The sequence below is a fragment of the Homalodisca vitripennis genome, chromosome 7 (assembly GCF_021130785.1).
Source record: "Homalodisca vitripennis isolate AUS2020 chromosome 7, UT_GWSS_2.1, whole genome shotgun sequence".
NCBI lineage: Eukaryota > Metazoa > Arthropoda > Insecta > Hemiptera > Cicadellidae > Homalodisca > Homalodisca vitripennis.
Window position 1 is genome coordinate 60,260,457 of NC_060213.1, and position 13,501 is coordinate 60,273,957.

At 35.2% G+C, this 13,501-nt stretch overlaps 1 protein-coding gene across 1 annotated transcript in view; it reads right to left on the minus strand.

Annotated features, from left to right (window-relative positions):
• LOC124366732 (importin-11-like) overlaps positions 1-13,501 on the minus strand; it is a 77,790-nt gene that overhangs the window by 29,518 nt on the left and 34,771 nt on the right. The window contains exons 12-13 of the mRNA XM_046823333.1: positions 4,364-4,612; positions 2,109-2,273 (exon numbers count right to left, since the gene is read on the minus strand). Coding sequence (XP_046679289.1) covers positions 2,109-2,273; positions 4,364-4,612 — 414 coding nt within the window. The remainder of the gene's footprint in view (positions 1-2,108; positions 2,274-4,363; positions 4,613-13,501) is intronic.

A 13,501-nucleotide genomic window follows, 5' to 3' on the forward strand; every position in this document is an offset into this window, starting at 1 on the left:
ACAGTGGAGCTATCTGGGAGTAAGAGGTAATGTAAGTTTAGTTGAACCAGAATATCAGATTGAGATGGGAGATGAACTATTAATCTTGACTATTCATAGTGGTGCTAGATAAAATAAAGATGATAAGTAAGTTTGGTTTAGATAAGATGTAAACAACAGCATTTACAAATTTGGGAGGGAGTGCCTATACAAGATTAAGGACACCAACAGCTAGAGGATTCAGAAGATTTACATTTCGGGATGAAATTCAATACAAGTATGAATAAGTACTTCATAGTACCATGGGAAACACGAGATAGAGAAGAGAGGAGAATGGTTACGATAGGGAAGGAAGTAAGATACAAGATCATTTACTGTATTAAGTCTATAAACAAACAATGCATGTATACAATTTTATACAAATATGCAACTGACATCATCATGATTAAAAACTAAAATCACTAACTAAAAAACTAAACCTTCAACTATGTTAGTTTATTCATAAAATTCACATGACTATATACATATTTATTATAATATTATGTACAATAATAACAATTAATAATGAAGATTATAAATAATAAAAATAACAATATTCAATAAATAACAAACTACTAACCTAATTTCAAATCGCATTATAAAAATCGAATGGTAAACTTATTTTAAAATTTGTTGATTAAATTATTTAAAAGCTCACAGGGCATATTTTGATCTACAGAATAAACAGCATTTGTCTTCAGCCAGTTGCTCATTACATTTTTCAACTCGTTTCAACTATCTGTCTATGCCTTTTCAAGTAACTTATTTAGAATTTTTAACTCCATGTAAATATGACTTTTCATTGTTAAATCTTTTAAGAGGTTACGCTTACCCTTATTTCTTGCTGTACACCTACGTATATTTCCCCTTTGATGATAACTATATAATTTTTTTTAATGCGAGACAAGCAGGAGGGTTCATGGAAGAAGTAGGAAGTGATGGGTACGGTTGTAACACAGACGTACAAGAGCAGTTAGCAAGTGTATGTCTTGTTTATGTACTACTGAAGTGCTAAAACAGATTTATTACGCTCATATACATTCACACATTGCTTATGGCATAGCCATATTTAGTGCCACAACTAAGAAAAACCTAACTGACATTTTAAAGGTGCAAAAACAAGCCATTAGAAGTATACTTAAGCTTAAATTCTCAGAATCTGTTAGAAATTGGTTTAAAGAATTAAAAATAATAACAGTTTTTGGACTTTATATATATGAAACCATCCTATATTTTAAATTCAATCATGGCCAACAAATTAACTTAGAAAATAATGTGCACAAATATAACACACGCCATAAGAATGAAATCATCAGTGATCATCACAGACTTGAAATGTACACGAAAAAAACTGTGTATATCGGGAAAAGATTTCTGAAAAATATTCCTCAAAGCATAAAGATGGAAAATAATATTAACAAATTTAAAAGAAAACTAAAAAACTATTTGATTGATTTAGTTTTGTATTCAATAGAGGAACTTGAGTATGTTTAGTATTTATATATATATATATATATATATATATATATATAAGTAATGTATGACACTATTCGATGTACCGTATTGTACAACTAATGAATAAAGAATTATTGATTGATTGATATGAGAATATTCCCTTTTCTGAACTGGCAAGTATTAATGTTAGTGTGAAGACACACATTGTATAGTTAATACAAGTTTACAGTAGGGTTATATTGTTTACATTAGATTGCAGTTTCTTTTTTTGTTCCTAAATTTTTATTGTTTTTTTTTTTTTTTTAGTAATAATAATTATATGTATCTAAAGTCTTTCATGTGAATAAAAGCTTCAAAATGCATTTATAATTTATACTGTACTGTACCGATACTGATTGTCTTTGTATTTCTTTCATACGTTTATATTTAAAAATCACTGCCAACATTTTTTTTATATTTTTAACAACCTGAAAATGTGAAACAAAACATTTATCAGATTTTTAATTAATCTACCATACCAAACCGTGATAAAAATGAGTACAAAACACATTTTGAAATACACACCAAACAAAGGGATATATTATCTATGAAGTACAATGGATTACCAAAATGATTAAACTACTCTGGAATATTACCTTGACCAAGTGTACGAGTGTGGAGACAATTGCACATCTGAGCATATTGTGGTCGACAGACTCCTGCCACAGTAACGGTAGGTACTGTACCAGAGCGTTGGCGTGGGGCCGAATTGCCACACCCACTCTCTCAACTACAAACGACAAAACACCCAGCACGTGCATCTGTGAGACAACACAGGCTTCGTTAGATAGATGGTAATCAATAAGCTGATTGAATAAGTGAATGATTAAAACTTTTGATAGTAACAACTATACTGGTTGAGACAGTGGAGTAGAAGTAAAAACTTATTTCTCTACTTATTAGTGATTTAATCAAATATACACAGTTAATCATCTTCATTCAAATAAGATATGAGTACAACTTTAATAACTATGGAGACTTTAGGAAAATTTGATTGCAAATGATTCTTTTTGAGTTTCCAATAATTTATTTGGATTAAGGAAAAACCAACTGAACTCTTTCACATGCCAGTTCTTTGATCTCTTTGTTTCCTTGAAATTCATAATTATCAACTGTACTTATTTTTACTTCAATGAGCACTCAAAATCCAGATTATCACTGGCCTAACGTCAACTAGTGGTGAATCCAGAGGAGGGACCATGGCCCCTGAGACTAAACAAAAGTTTTCATGGAAAAACTTAGATCATTTTTTATTGTAACATAGAAATAAAATTACCTTTATGGACTAAACTTTCGGTACGAGTACTGGAATTAACTTTATGAATTAAACTTTACGTATGAGTACATTTCTTTCTAAACATCTTACTTTTTAGTTGTATCGAAATAAAGCATTTCCTGATTTTAATAATGGTAGACTTAACATCAAGTGGCCCTTTCCAAAACGTACCACTGAATTCACCCTAGAATGCGCTCACTTAAAACAAAATTCATCTGGTACAAATAAGAACTTGACTTGCTCTCTGATATAGATTAAGAGTAATAATATGTCCAAAATAAGCCAAAATGTAGTAATGACCATTGTGTCATTAAATCGAGACCACAACATAAAGATATTTACATACAGATTAGTGTTGCTGGTTACGTTGAGAACAGATGGTAAGTTCCAACAGATATAAATCAAGGTTAGGTTAATCACTTCTTATTAATATTTTAAGCACACAATTTGACTTCAACCAGTAGTTTAAGGAATATAACCCATTTTTAAAAGAAAAGTCCTCTGGCATGAATAACATTAAATGCATGTTCTTTGATACAGATTAAGACAAGCACAATATCCTAAATGAACCCTGTGTAACATCCAAAGTGCAATCAAGGTTCTTTTACCCTTAAAGAAATTTTAAAAATGTTTGAGTTTTTTTTAAATTATTGAGTTCTTAAGTGTACTAAATGGTGCACTCCCAAATGAAAAATTTCTGCAATTTATTTTACATGTTAAAGCAAGACATATTTGTTCTATAATTTATGTCTGTAAATTTACTTATTTAAAGTTTTGGCTCTCCCTAGTCCAATTGTTCATGCTCCTTTTTAAATTGAGGTGTTTTGGTTTTTGCCTAGTAAAATAAGACATCTTTACTTTACTTATTAATTAATGGTTTTCATAATTATATAACCTAATTGGATTTGCAATGCCACAGCAGTGCAGAACTGTCAAATACTGTAATTTAAATTGCTAACTAAGCAGTTACGTATGGAAGTTCCACCCTCAAATTGCTAACTAAGCAGTTACGTATGGAGGTTCCACCCTCAAATTGCTAACTAAGCAGTTACGTATGGAGATTCCACCCTCAAATTGCTAACTAAGCAGTTACATATGGAGATTCTCACCCTCAAATTACTAACTAAGCAGTTACATATGGAGATTCTCACCCTGAAATTCCTAAATAAGCAATTACATATGGAGGCTTCTGTCCTCTAATTGCTAACTAAGCAATTACATATGGAGGCTCCCACCCTCAAACTTAATTTTCAATATGATATCAAATTTCATAGCAGACACGAATTTAACTAGCAACATAAAATATTGTATATTTAAAGAATTCCCAAGAATCTTCCTATAACATTTCCAGAGATATATTTAATAACCCTAAAAATACATATTGCACAACTTAAAACTAGAAACTGAATTTTTTGTACCACTTGCCAATATACTGTGGGAGGCTAAGAAATTGGTCAGCCTTCGCTGTGTTTTTGTATAAAGTTTTTTACGCGCAACATATTTTATTTTGATTATTATTATTATTATTTTATAAAATAATTCATTATTTTGATGTTTACACCACAACCTGCTCACCTTTGTATCACACTCGTGGACTTCCTTGAGCAGCGAGAAGAGCAACCCAAACAGTGGGTCCAGGTACTCCAGGAACTGCTCTGTGTTAAACTCGAAGTCGTCCACTGCATTCTTGATAGTGCTGCAAGCAGTCAGACGGACCGCAATGTCCTCCTGAGGCTGCAACAACGGTAGCATAGCAGCGTACAGCGTCGGCCGCAGCTCACATGACAGCTTCACGCCCGTCCACTGTCCTAGCAGCCATGCCACCTGTGGCAGCATTGCAATAATGATTCTGCTCCATTTATAAAATAATTCAGTTATGAATAAATTATTTACAATTTCTCAGTGTAAAAACAAATATTATGATAATTAAAGTAAATAATTTGTTGAAGACATTTTTACAAAGCAAGAGCAAGCATGTTAGACAAATAATTGGCTTGATAGATGTGAAAATTAATATTTAAGTAACCACAATTTTACTGTCACAACTTATTATAAAAAATAAGTAGGAGAACTAACTTGCTTACCTAATATCCTGCTACTAATCATAATATTTTTCATAGATTTGATAGTGAATTAGGATCAGTTATGTCTACATAAGGAACAAACATTATTCCGTTTCGATTATGTATTTAACTGTTAAAAGTTCAGTTAATGATTATACTGTCAAACCTGTAATATAGTGCCAACTAATTTATTTAAGGAGAGAAAACTGCATCAAAATTGAATATGATACATTGAAAAATGGTAGGCAGTGAACATTACAATTATTCTAAAGTTCTTGACTTATAAACAATCAATCAGTTCAACATTTTTCAAAATAACACAATACGATCATAATTAAATTAGACTACCAAAAATGGAGACCAACCTAATAGGTTTTCTAAGTTGAGTGGCAGAGATGGCTTGATATCCCTAACTCCACCTCTTTAATATAGGAATTGTTAATTCATTCAATATATGTTGTAAACAATTTAATTACAAAAGTGGTATCTACTCTAGTTAGTATATGCCTTGATTAGGAGAATGAGTCAAGGTGTAAATATATTGATTTGCTCTACTAAAATGCAAAATAATACAATACAGGATCAGAATTCAAAATTCAATTTTTTTTGTATTAAAAAACTAAAAATACTTAAATAGACTTTTCATGAAAAATTATATGACTATAACTTCTTTCTTCTTGGTATCAATATATGGGAGTACCTTAATGCTCCATTTTACAACCAGTTAGTTATTTTCCTTGCTAGACATAAATAACATACCACAAATATTAAATTGCTTCTCTCCAACACACTTTCAGATTACACAAGATTAAACTAACAAATCAGAATAATGATATTTCTGTCTATGAACAGAAAATATTTATCGAAACTAACAGCCTTATGCAATAACTCGTTATTAATACATCTCTCTTAACCTGTTGAGTCCCGGGTTATGGCAGCACAGGGGCATCTGCTGGCCCGGGTTTTTTTCTGGCACTTGGTTACTACTTTACATTATAGTTATATTTTGATCTGCATAATCATATACTCATTAAGTTTTATTTTTATGTTTATTTATTTCATATTATTGATATTTCTAAAATCAAATATACATATTTAAATTTATATATAAATTATATATATATATATATATATATAAATATAATTTAAAATATATATATATATATTTTGATTCCAAGTGTAAAGTTTTATTTTTTATATAAATCAATAAGACTAGGATAAAACAAACTAAATAAATAATATTAGAACAAAACTTTATTTACATGGTCCAGAGTATGGTTTAGGCCTAAAAGTTCCTATAAGTATGGTATTCCATCATACATGGGTGTACACACAGAGACACATTGCAGGGGATACTACATGAAGTAAGTGTCTTGCCTTCTTTGTGGTCTTCTGGTCGTGTTGGCACAAACATGACATTTTCGCGCTGGGCCTGTCTTTGTTTTACAGTTGCTGGAATTGGCTCCAAGAAATGACATTGTGTCAGTCTAAGTGGTGTAATATTTGCTGAAGGTCGACCTCCTCTTTTGTCTTTTTTCATCTCACAATGTTTCTCAATGATTTCTCTCACTAATTCCTTACAGAATTCTGATAGTTGAGGAATTTTTCCTGTCATTTGATGCTGCAAAATGTATGCATTACGTATGGTTACATCTAACAATGGAAAAACAGTTTTTTTGTACCACTTCACAATGACTTCCGAGCGGTTTCGTTGAACGACAACTGCATATCACCTGCATCAACTGCACCCATGTGCTGATTGTAATCCAGAACACTAACGGGTTTTACAATCTTTTGACCAGTATGGAGATCACGTTTACCAGTTTCTTTCATACCATGTTCATGCATTGTTGATAAAACCCTAACCTCCCGTTGATCTAAGCCAACGTTCATTATAACATAAATTCTGCATGATGTGAATCCGTTTCCCCTTTTTTTCAATTTTTTTAGGCCTTCTTTTGGAACACCACGCCTTGTTGGCAAGCATGTTCCACACATATTTGTACTTTTACTAAATAGTTCTTCTGCTAATGAGGGTGAGACATACCAGTTATCAAGGTACAGTTTGTGTCCAAGATTGAAAAAAGATTCTGGATTCTGTAAGAGTCAACACTACCTGACCTGACATACCTACTTTATCACTGAGGTCTTCAAAATTTAGCTGAGTTTCAGAACCAATATATGGTAAAACATTTAGAACGTATCCTGTTTTGCAATCAGATATGATAAACAGTTTTATGCCAAATCTTGCTCTCTTACTATGAATATACTGGCGAAAAAGTAGCCTACCTTTCCACAAGAAAAGTGTTTCATCCAATGCAAGATTCTCATAAGGAGTGAAATTGTCAGTAAATGATTTGTTTATAGAACAGAGAATAGGGTTTTATCTTATGTAATCTTCCTAAGGTTTTAGAGTTTGTAACAATACTGTTGTTGAAATGCAGCATTCTACACAGTAATTAGAAACCTGTTTCGACTCATTGCCTGACCGAAGAATGGTGTTTGAATTACTGTATCGGTAGACCAGTACTCTTTTATTTTATTTTTTCTCACATGGGACATCAGGATACACAATGCTAAAAAGCATAACATTTCACTCTCATTTGGTATTGAACCAATTATCAATTTCAGATCTAGAAACATTGGGCAGCTTAGAAACGACTTCATGAAAATAGAGATTAGTCTGCTCAACAATGTGTGATACTAATTCCATTGGAAACAACGACAAGAAAAAATCTAGGTTTGTAGATTCCTTACTTATTCCAGAATCAGCATTTATTCCAGATTTTGAGCTGTCAAATGGAAAATATGTGCGGAATAAAGTGTAATGTATGGCGGGTCGACACTGTACTCTCTATGGGTCGGGAAGAATAATTAAACTACACATTTAGAGTAACATTGCTCTAGGAACCGCTCGTAAAGGAACGGACGGGACGCGGAGGTTACATGACGGTGTATGGTGGTGGACTCCGGGTGGACTGCTGGCTGGCCAGCTTGGACCGTTGGTTGTAGGGTAGTGGCGTGATGTGACGTCACAGGAGAGCAGCCTATGAGCATTCTTTATTCTTTTAGACCACATCGTATGTTACATCGCCTGACAATACATACTGCCAACATCACTGGTGCAGACATTAAATATCACTATGGATACCTACCAACTTAGTACTTCTCACACTAAATACACTACAATCCTCCCCCTTAAATACATAAGTCCCCCTACAATTTTAGAAATTTATCAATTACAATTTGTCTTACAATTCTCCAATTTTAAATCAATTACAATGAATAAAGAAAAATTGACATTATACTCTTTATTTTTGTAAGTATAGATTATAGAGAACAAAACACAAACTCAATATAATCATTTAACACAAATCACAAACACTTCAAATCAAAACCAATAAATCAGAATATAGCAATTAATAACACATTGAATGAACACAATTAACAAATCGATAATAATAATGCTTAAACAATATTAATTATATACAAGTCACAATTGGGTTGTATTTACAAGTCCATTTTGACTAAAGGTTTACGATCCCTTAGTGGGTATCGTCTAACAGGTGTTCATTTGTTTGGGTGAAACGCTGGAACTGTTATTGTTTACATTTGTACGTGGGCTGGGGCTTTGCCCCTGAGCGTTTCTGTTATTGTTATGGTTTTGCGGAGAGGGGGGCAAGGTCGTTGCTAAAAGTAACTGGCGACCTTGCGCTCGCTCTGTCCCGCGACTGTATATCGATCGTTTTCCTGCGTGTGCTCTGTTGCCACGCTTGCGTCTGGGAGTCTAGGCATTGTTGTCAAACTCAGACATTTCCGGACTACACTGTAAACCTACCAACTGGTCGATATGTCGTTTCCACCTCATGCCCGTATTCAGTTCAACTAAATACGTGACTGGTCCTAATCGTGAAACTACCACACCTGGTATCCACTTATTTCTACCTCTGTAATCTCTGGCTATGATTGGTTGTCCAATAGCTAACTGTCTAGTTTTACTACCCCTATAGTACAATCGTTGTTTTTCTTGATTATCTGACATTATTGCTTTAACATTTGGGCGAATTAAATCTAACCTAGACTTTTAGCGATCTGCCCAACATTAATTGAGCTGGCGATAGATTGGTAGTAGAATGCACTGTATTTCTATAAGTGAACAGGAAGTTACTCAAAGCTAATTCTAAATCCTTGGAATTATGAAGAGCTGTTTTCAATTTATTTTTAATAGTTCTGACTGACCGTTCTGCCAAACCATTGGTTTCTGGGTGGTATGGTGGTGAAAACGTGTGTTTGATACCATTTGACATCAAAAATTCTTTTAAAACTCTTGACTGGTAAAAGGTGGTCCGTTGTCGGACACTATGTGGTCTACAATACCATACCTACTAAATAATTCCCTTAATTTCACAATCGTGTGAACAGCTTGCCGTTGAAGCAACGGGCAACACCTCTGGCCACTTAGAGTACGCATCTTTTACCACCAAAAAATAACTTGGACTGAAAAGGTCCAAAAAAATCAATATGAATTCGAGACCAAACTCGTTCCGGAACATTCCAATGATGCAGGAAAGCCTTGGGCGGTTTTGCTCGTTCCTCCAAACAGGCTGCACAGCTGTTAGCTAGTTGTTCTATGTCCCGTCGATATTAGGCCACCATACATATGCACGGGCTAATGCCTTCATGCGAAAAAATACCTATGTGTGAAGTATGCAATTCGTTCAGAATGTTTATTCTGAACCTTTTAGGTATTACCACCCTGTAACCCCCACATTAGGATTCCTTGCTCCAAGGTTAATTCCGACTGTCTAATTTCAAATGGCTTTAGATCTGGTTCAGTTACAATAGGCCAACCTAATTCTACATAGGATATTACCTTTTTGATTTCACTATCTACCATTGATTCTCTTTTTATGTCTACATAGCTTAATGGTATGTCATTTTCAGCTAAACACTGCAAATAGGTACCTATGACATTAATATTAAGGTCATCATCCGAGATTTTCATCTTTAATCTCACTATTTACAGGTAATCTAGATAAACCATCGGCATTGCCATGGTTTTGGGACTTAACATACACAATCTCATATTGGAAACCACTTAAAAACAAAGCGTATCGTTGTAACCTACTGGCTGCGAAAGCAGGTAACCCTTTCTTTGGTCCAAAAATAGCCACTAAAGGCTTATGATCAGTCTTTAAACAAAAACTGTGTACCATATAAATATTGACTAAATTTCTTAACACCAAATACAATGCTTAATGCTTCCTTATCTATTTGTGAATAGTTTTTCTCAGCGCTATTTAACACTCTACTTGCGAATGATATAGGTCTTTCTGTACCGTCGTATTGAATCTGACTCAAAACTGATGCAATGCCATATGGACTAGCATCACTGGCTACCACTAGTGGTAATGCAGGATCATAATGCGCTAAAACTTCAGCAGAGATTAACTTTGCTTAATCTCTTGTAGTGCCTTCTTACATGCTAAATTTAAATACAAAAAATCGGTATCCTTTCTTAACAACTGATACATTGGGGTTAAAATAGTGGATATCCTAGGAATGAAACGTGAATAGTAATTAACAAGACCAAGGAAAGGCTTTAAGCTGTGTCACATTTTGAGGTTCAGGTGCCTTGACAATTGCTTCAACCTTACTAGGTGCGGTATGCAACCCTTGTTTACTGATAACAAAACCTAAATATTCTAAACTGTCACAGAAAAATTTACATTTGTTCTTGCTCACTGTGAACCCATTGTCTTCAAGTCTTTGACACACTAGTCTAAAGTCTATGCATGTGTTCCTCATTTGTTTTTACCTGTTACTAGAATGTCATCTAAAATACAGTTACCCCCGGGATACCTTGTAATGTTCGTTCTATTATTCTTGGAATATTCCCGGTGCTGAACTGATACCAAAACATAGGCGATTGTAAGCATACAATCCTTTGTGTGTGCTTATTGTACAATACGTTTGACTATCTACATCTAGTTTAAGCTGCTGATAAGCTGAAGATAAATCTATTTTAGAGAATTTTTCTCCGTTTTGTAGGCTGGCAAATATTTCTTCAATTTTCCGGTAACGGGTGTCGGGTCTACCTCCAAGAAAGGATTTACAGTTATTTTATAATCCCCACAAATTCTTATTTTCCCATTAGCCTTAATAATTGGTACAATGGGAGTCCCCCATTCACTGGTATCTACTGGTGAAATAACGTTCTCTTGTTCTAGTCTAGTCAGCTCGGCTTCTACTTTTTCTTTAAGTGTAAAAGGTAACGTCCTAGGTTTAAAGTATTTTGGTACTACATTTTCTTTTAACTTTAATTTAACTGGTGCACCCTTGAAACATCCCAACTTATCCGTAAATACATTTGGAAACTCATTGTACAGTAATTCTACTTGTTTGTTGTTGTTGACAACAGACGGATTGACAGATGTTTGTTTGTTTACCTCTACAGGTGTGTTGTGGCTTCCACTGACAGGCGTGCATGCGTCTGCCGCGCTGCCGCCTGCAGTTGGCACAACCCCCACCATGCTCGTGCGATCAGCTGACTGTACATTGTTTACATTACTAGGCACTCTAACTGTTAAATCTAATGCTTGCATCCAATCACGCCCTAACAAGGGATTAGCCCCATTAGCTACGATGTATAAAGCTAATTGTTTCTCTTTACCTTTTTGTTGTACATTGACCATAACCTTACCTAAAGGCCTGATCTTTTCATGTGTATATGAACTTAATACTAAGCTAGTTGGATACATGTTTATATTTCCTAACTTAGTCTTACAATCTTTTTCTGACATAACTGAAACACAAGCTCCACTATCGACTTCAAATACAAATTTCCTTACTTTCCACTAATAACTGTACCGTTATTGGCTCAATTTTATTAATCTTAGTTTCTATTTCTTTAACCGTAAATAGATTGGAAATGTCATACACATCGTCATTGTCTTTATGTTTCCAGTGATTATCTGAACCGGACTCTGCTGATTCTTTACTTTCCTCTACATAGTGCTGCCTACCTTTATAAACATATTGCTTTTTATTGCTGTAAAACTGTTTCCCTTTAGCTGAAGGCTCCTTAGACCTATTTGTAAAAACATTTGGTTTGTTCTCATTAGGTTTGTTAACATAATTTTTCGATCTACCAAACTCTTTCAAGGTGTCCCTTCCTTTTTACAATGATTACACGTTACTCACGAAACCGACATTGCGATGCTGTGTGTGATCCTCGCTTGCCGCAACAATAGCAGGTGATGTCTCCCAGCGCCTTCCCGCCGTCCGATGACCGTCTCGCTGCGATGCTCGCCGCCTGTGTCCTTTTCGGTATCGACCCGCTGCTCTGCAGTCCGGTGAATACGTCCTCCTGCAGTTGTCATCTGGGCCGCCCCCTTCTCAGCAAATTCCATTGCAGTAGCTAGTTGCACGGCTTTTTTCATAAGTGAGAGTTCTCCTCCCCGAGAAGTCTTTTCTGTATCTGTTGGTCTCGCAGAACCCGCGACTAATCTGTCCCTTAAGTAGTCTGGCAATTTATCACCAAATTCACAATACTTAGATAACTGTTTTTAAATGCACAATAATAATCGCTAACCGTTTCATGATCCCAATTGATTCCGCCTACTAAATTTAAATCTTTTCCGTGATAAAAGAAGGCTTGGGATGCAGATGATTCGCTATAGTGTCCACAATTTCCTTGTACGACTTGTCAGACGGTTTGTCTGGTGTAATTAAGTCTTTCAGTAACGTATAGGTCCTTACACCCATAACTGTCAACAAAGTGCTTAGTTTCTTTGAAATTATCGATATCATTACAATCAATAAAAAACTCAAATCTCTCTATATAAGACTGCCACGATTCTTCCGCACTATCAAAATAACCCATAGACCCGATAGTTGCCATTTTGTTTTCTTGTACACTCCGTAATAACTGTTTAAAATGTCCCGGTAAATAAATAATCGTCTAACGGCATTAATTGCAACGATTAAAATCAGCTTGTGCGCTGCTTACACCAAGAATAGTTTATATCGATCGGCGTACCTTACTACTCCCGACCGTTGGAATGGTCCGGAATGTCCTTGCACATTCGCGGTTATTTGCACGTGTTCATTACGCTTGTTGCCCTTCCGCACTAAATCACTGTAATTCACTGTTGCAGTTGTTTTTCCTCGTCGCCACTGTAAGCGACGTTCCACTGTTGCAGTTTTGTTTTCCTCGTCGCCACTGTAAGCGACGTTCCACTGTTGCAGTTGTTTTCCTCGTCGCCACTGTAAGCGACTTCCACTGTTGCAGTTGTTTTCCTCGTCGCCACTGTAATGTATGCGGGTCGACACTGTACTCTCTATGGGTCGGGAAGAATAATTAAACTACACATTTAGAGTAACATTGCTCTAGGACCGCTCGTAAAGGAAACGGACGGGACGCGGAGGTTACATGACGGTGTCTGGTGGTGGACTCCGGGTGGACTGCTGGCTGGCCAGCTTGGACCGTTGGTTGTAGGGTAGTGGCGTGATGTGACGTCACAGGAGAGCAGCCTATGAGCATTCTTTATTCTTTTAGACCACATCGTATGTTACATCGCCTGACCAATACATACTGCCAACATCACTGGTGCAGACATTAAATATCACTATGGATACCTACCAACTT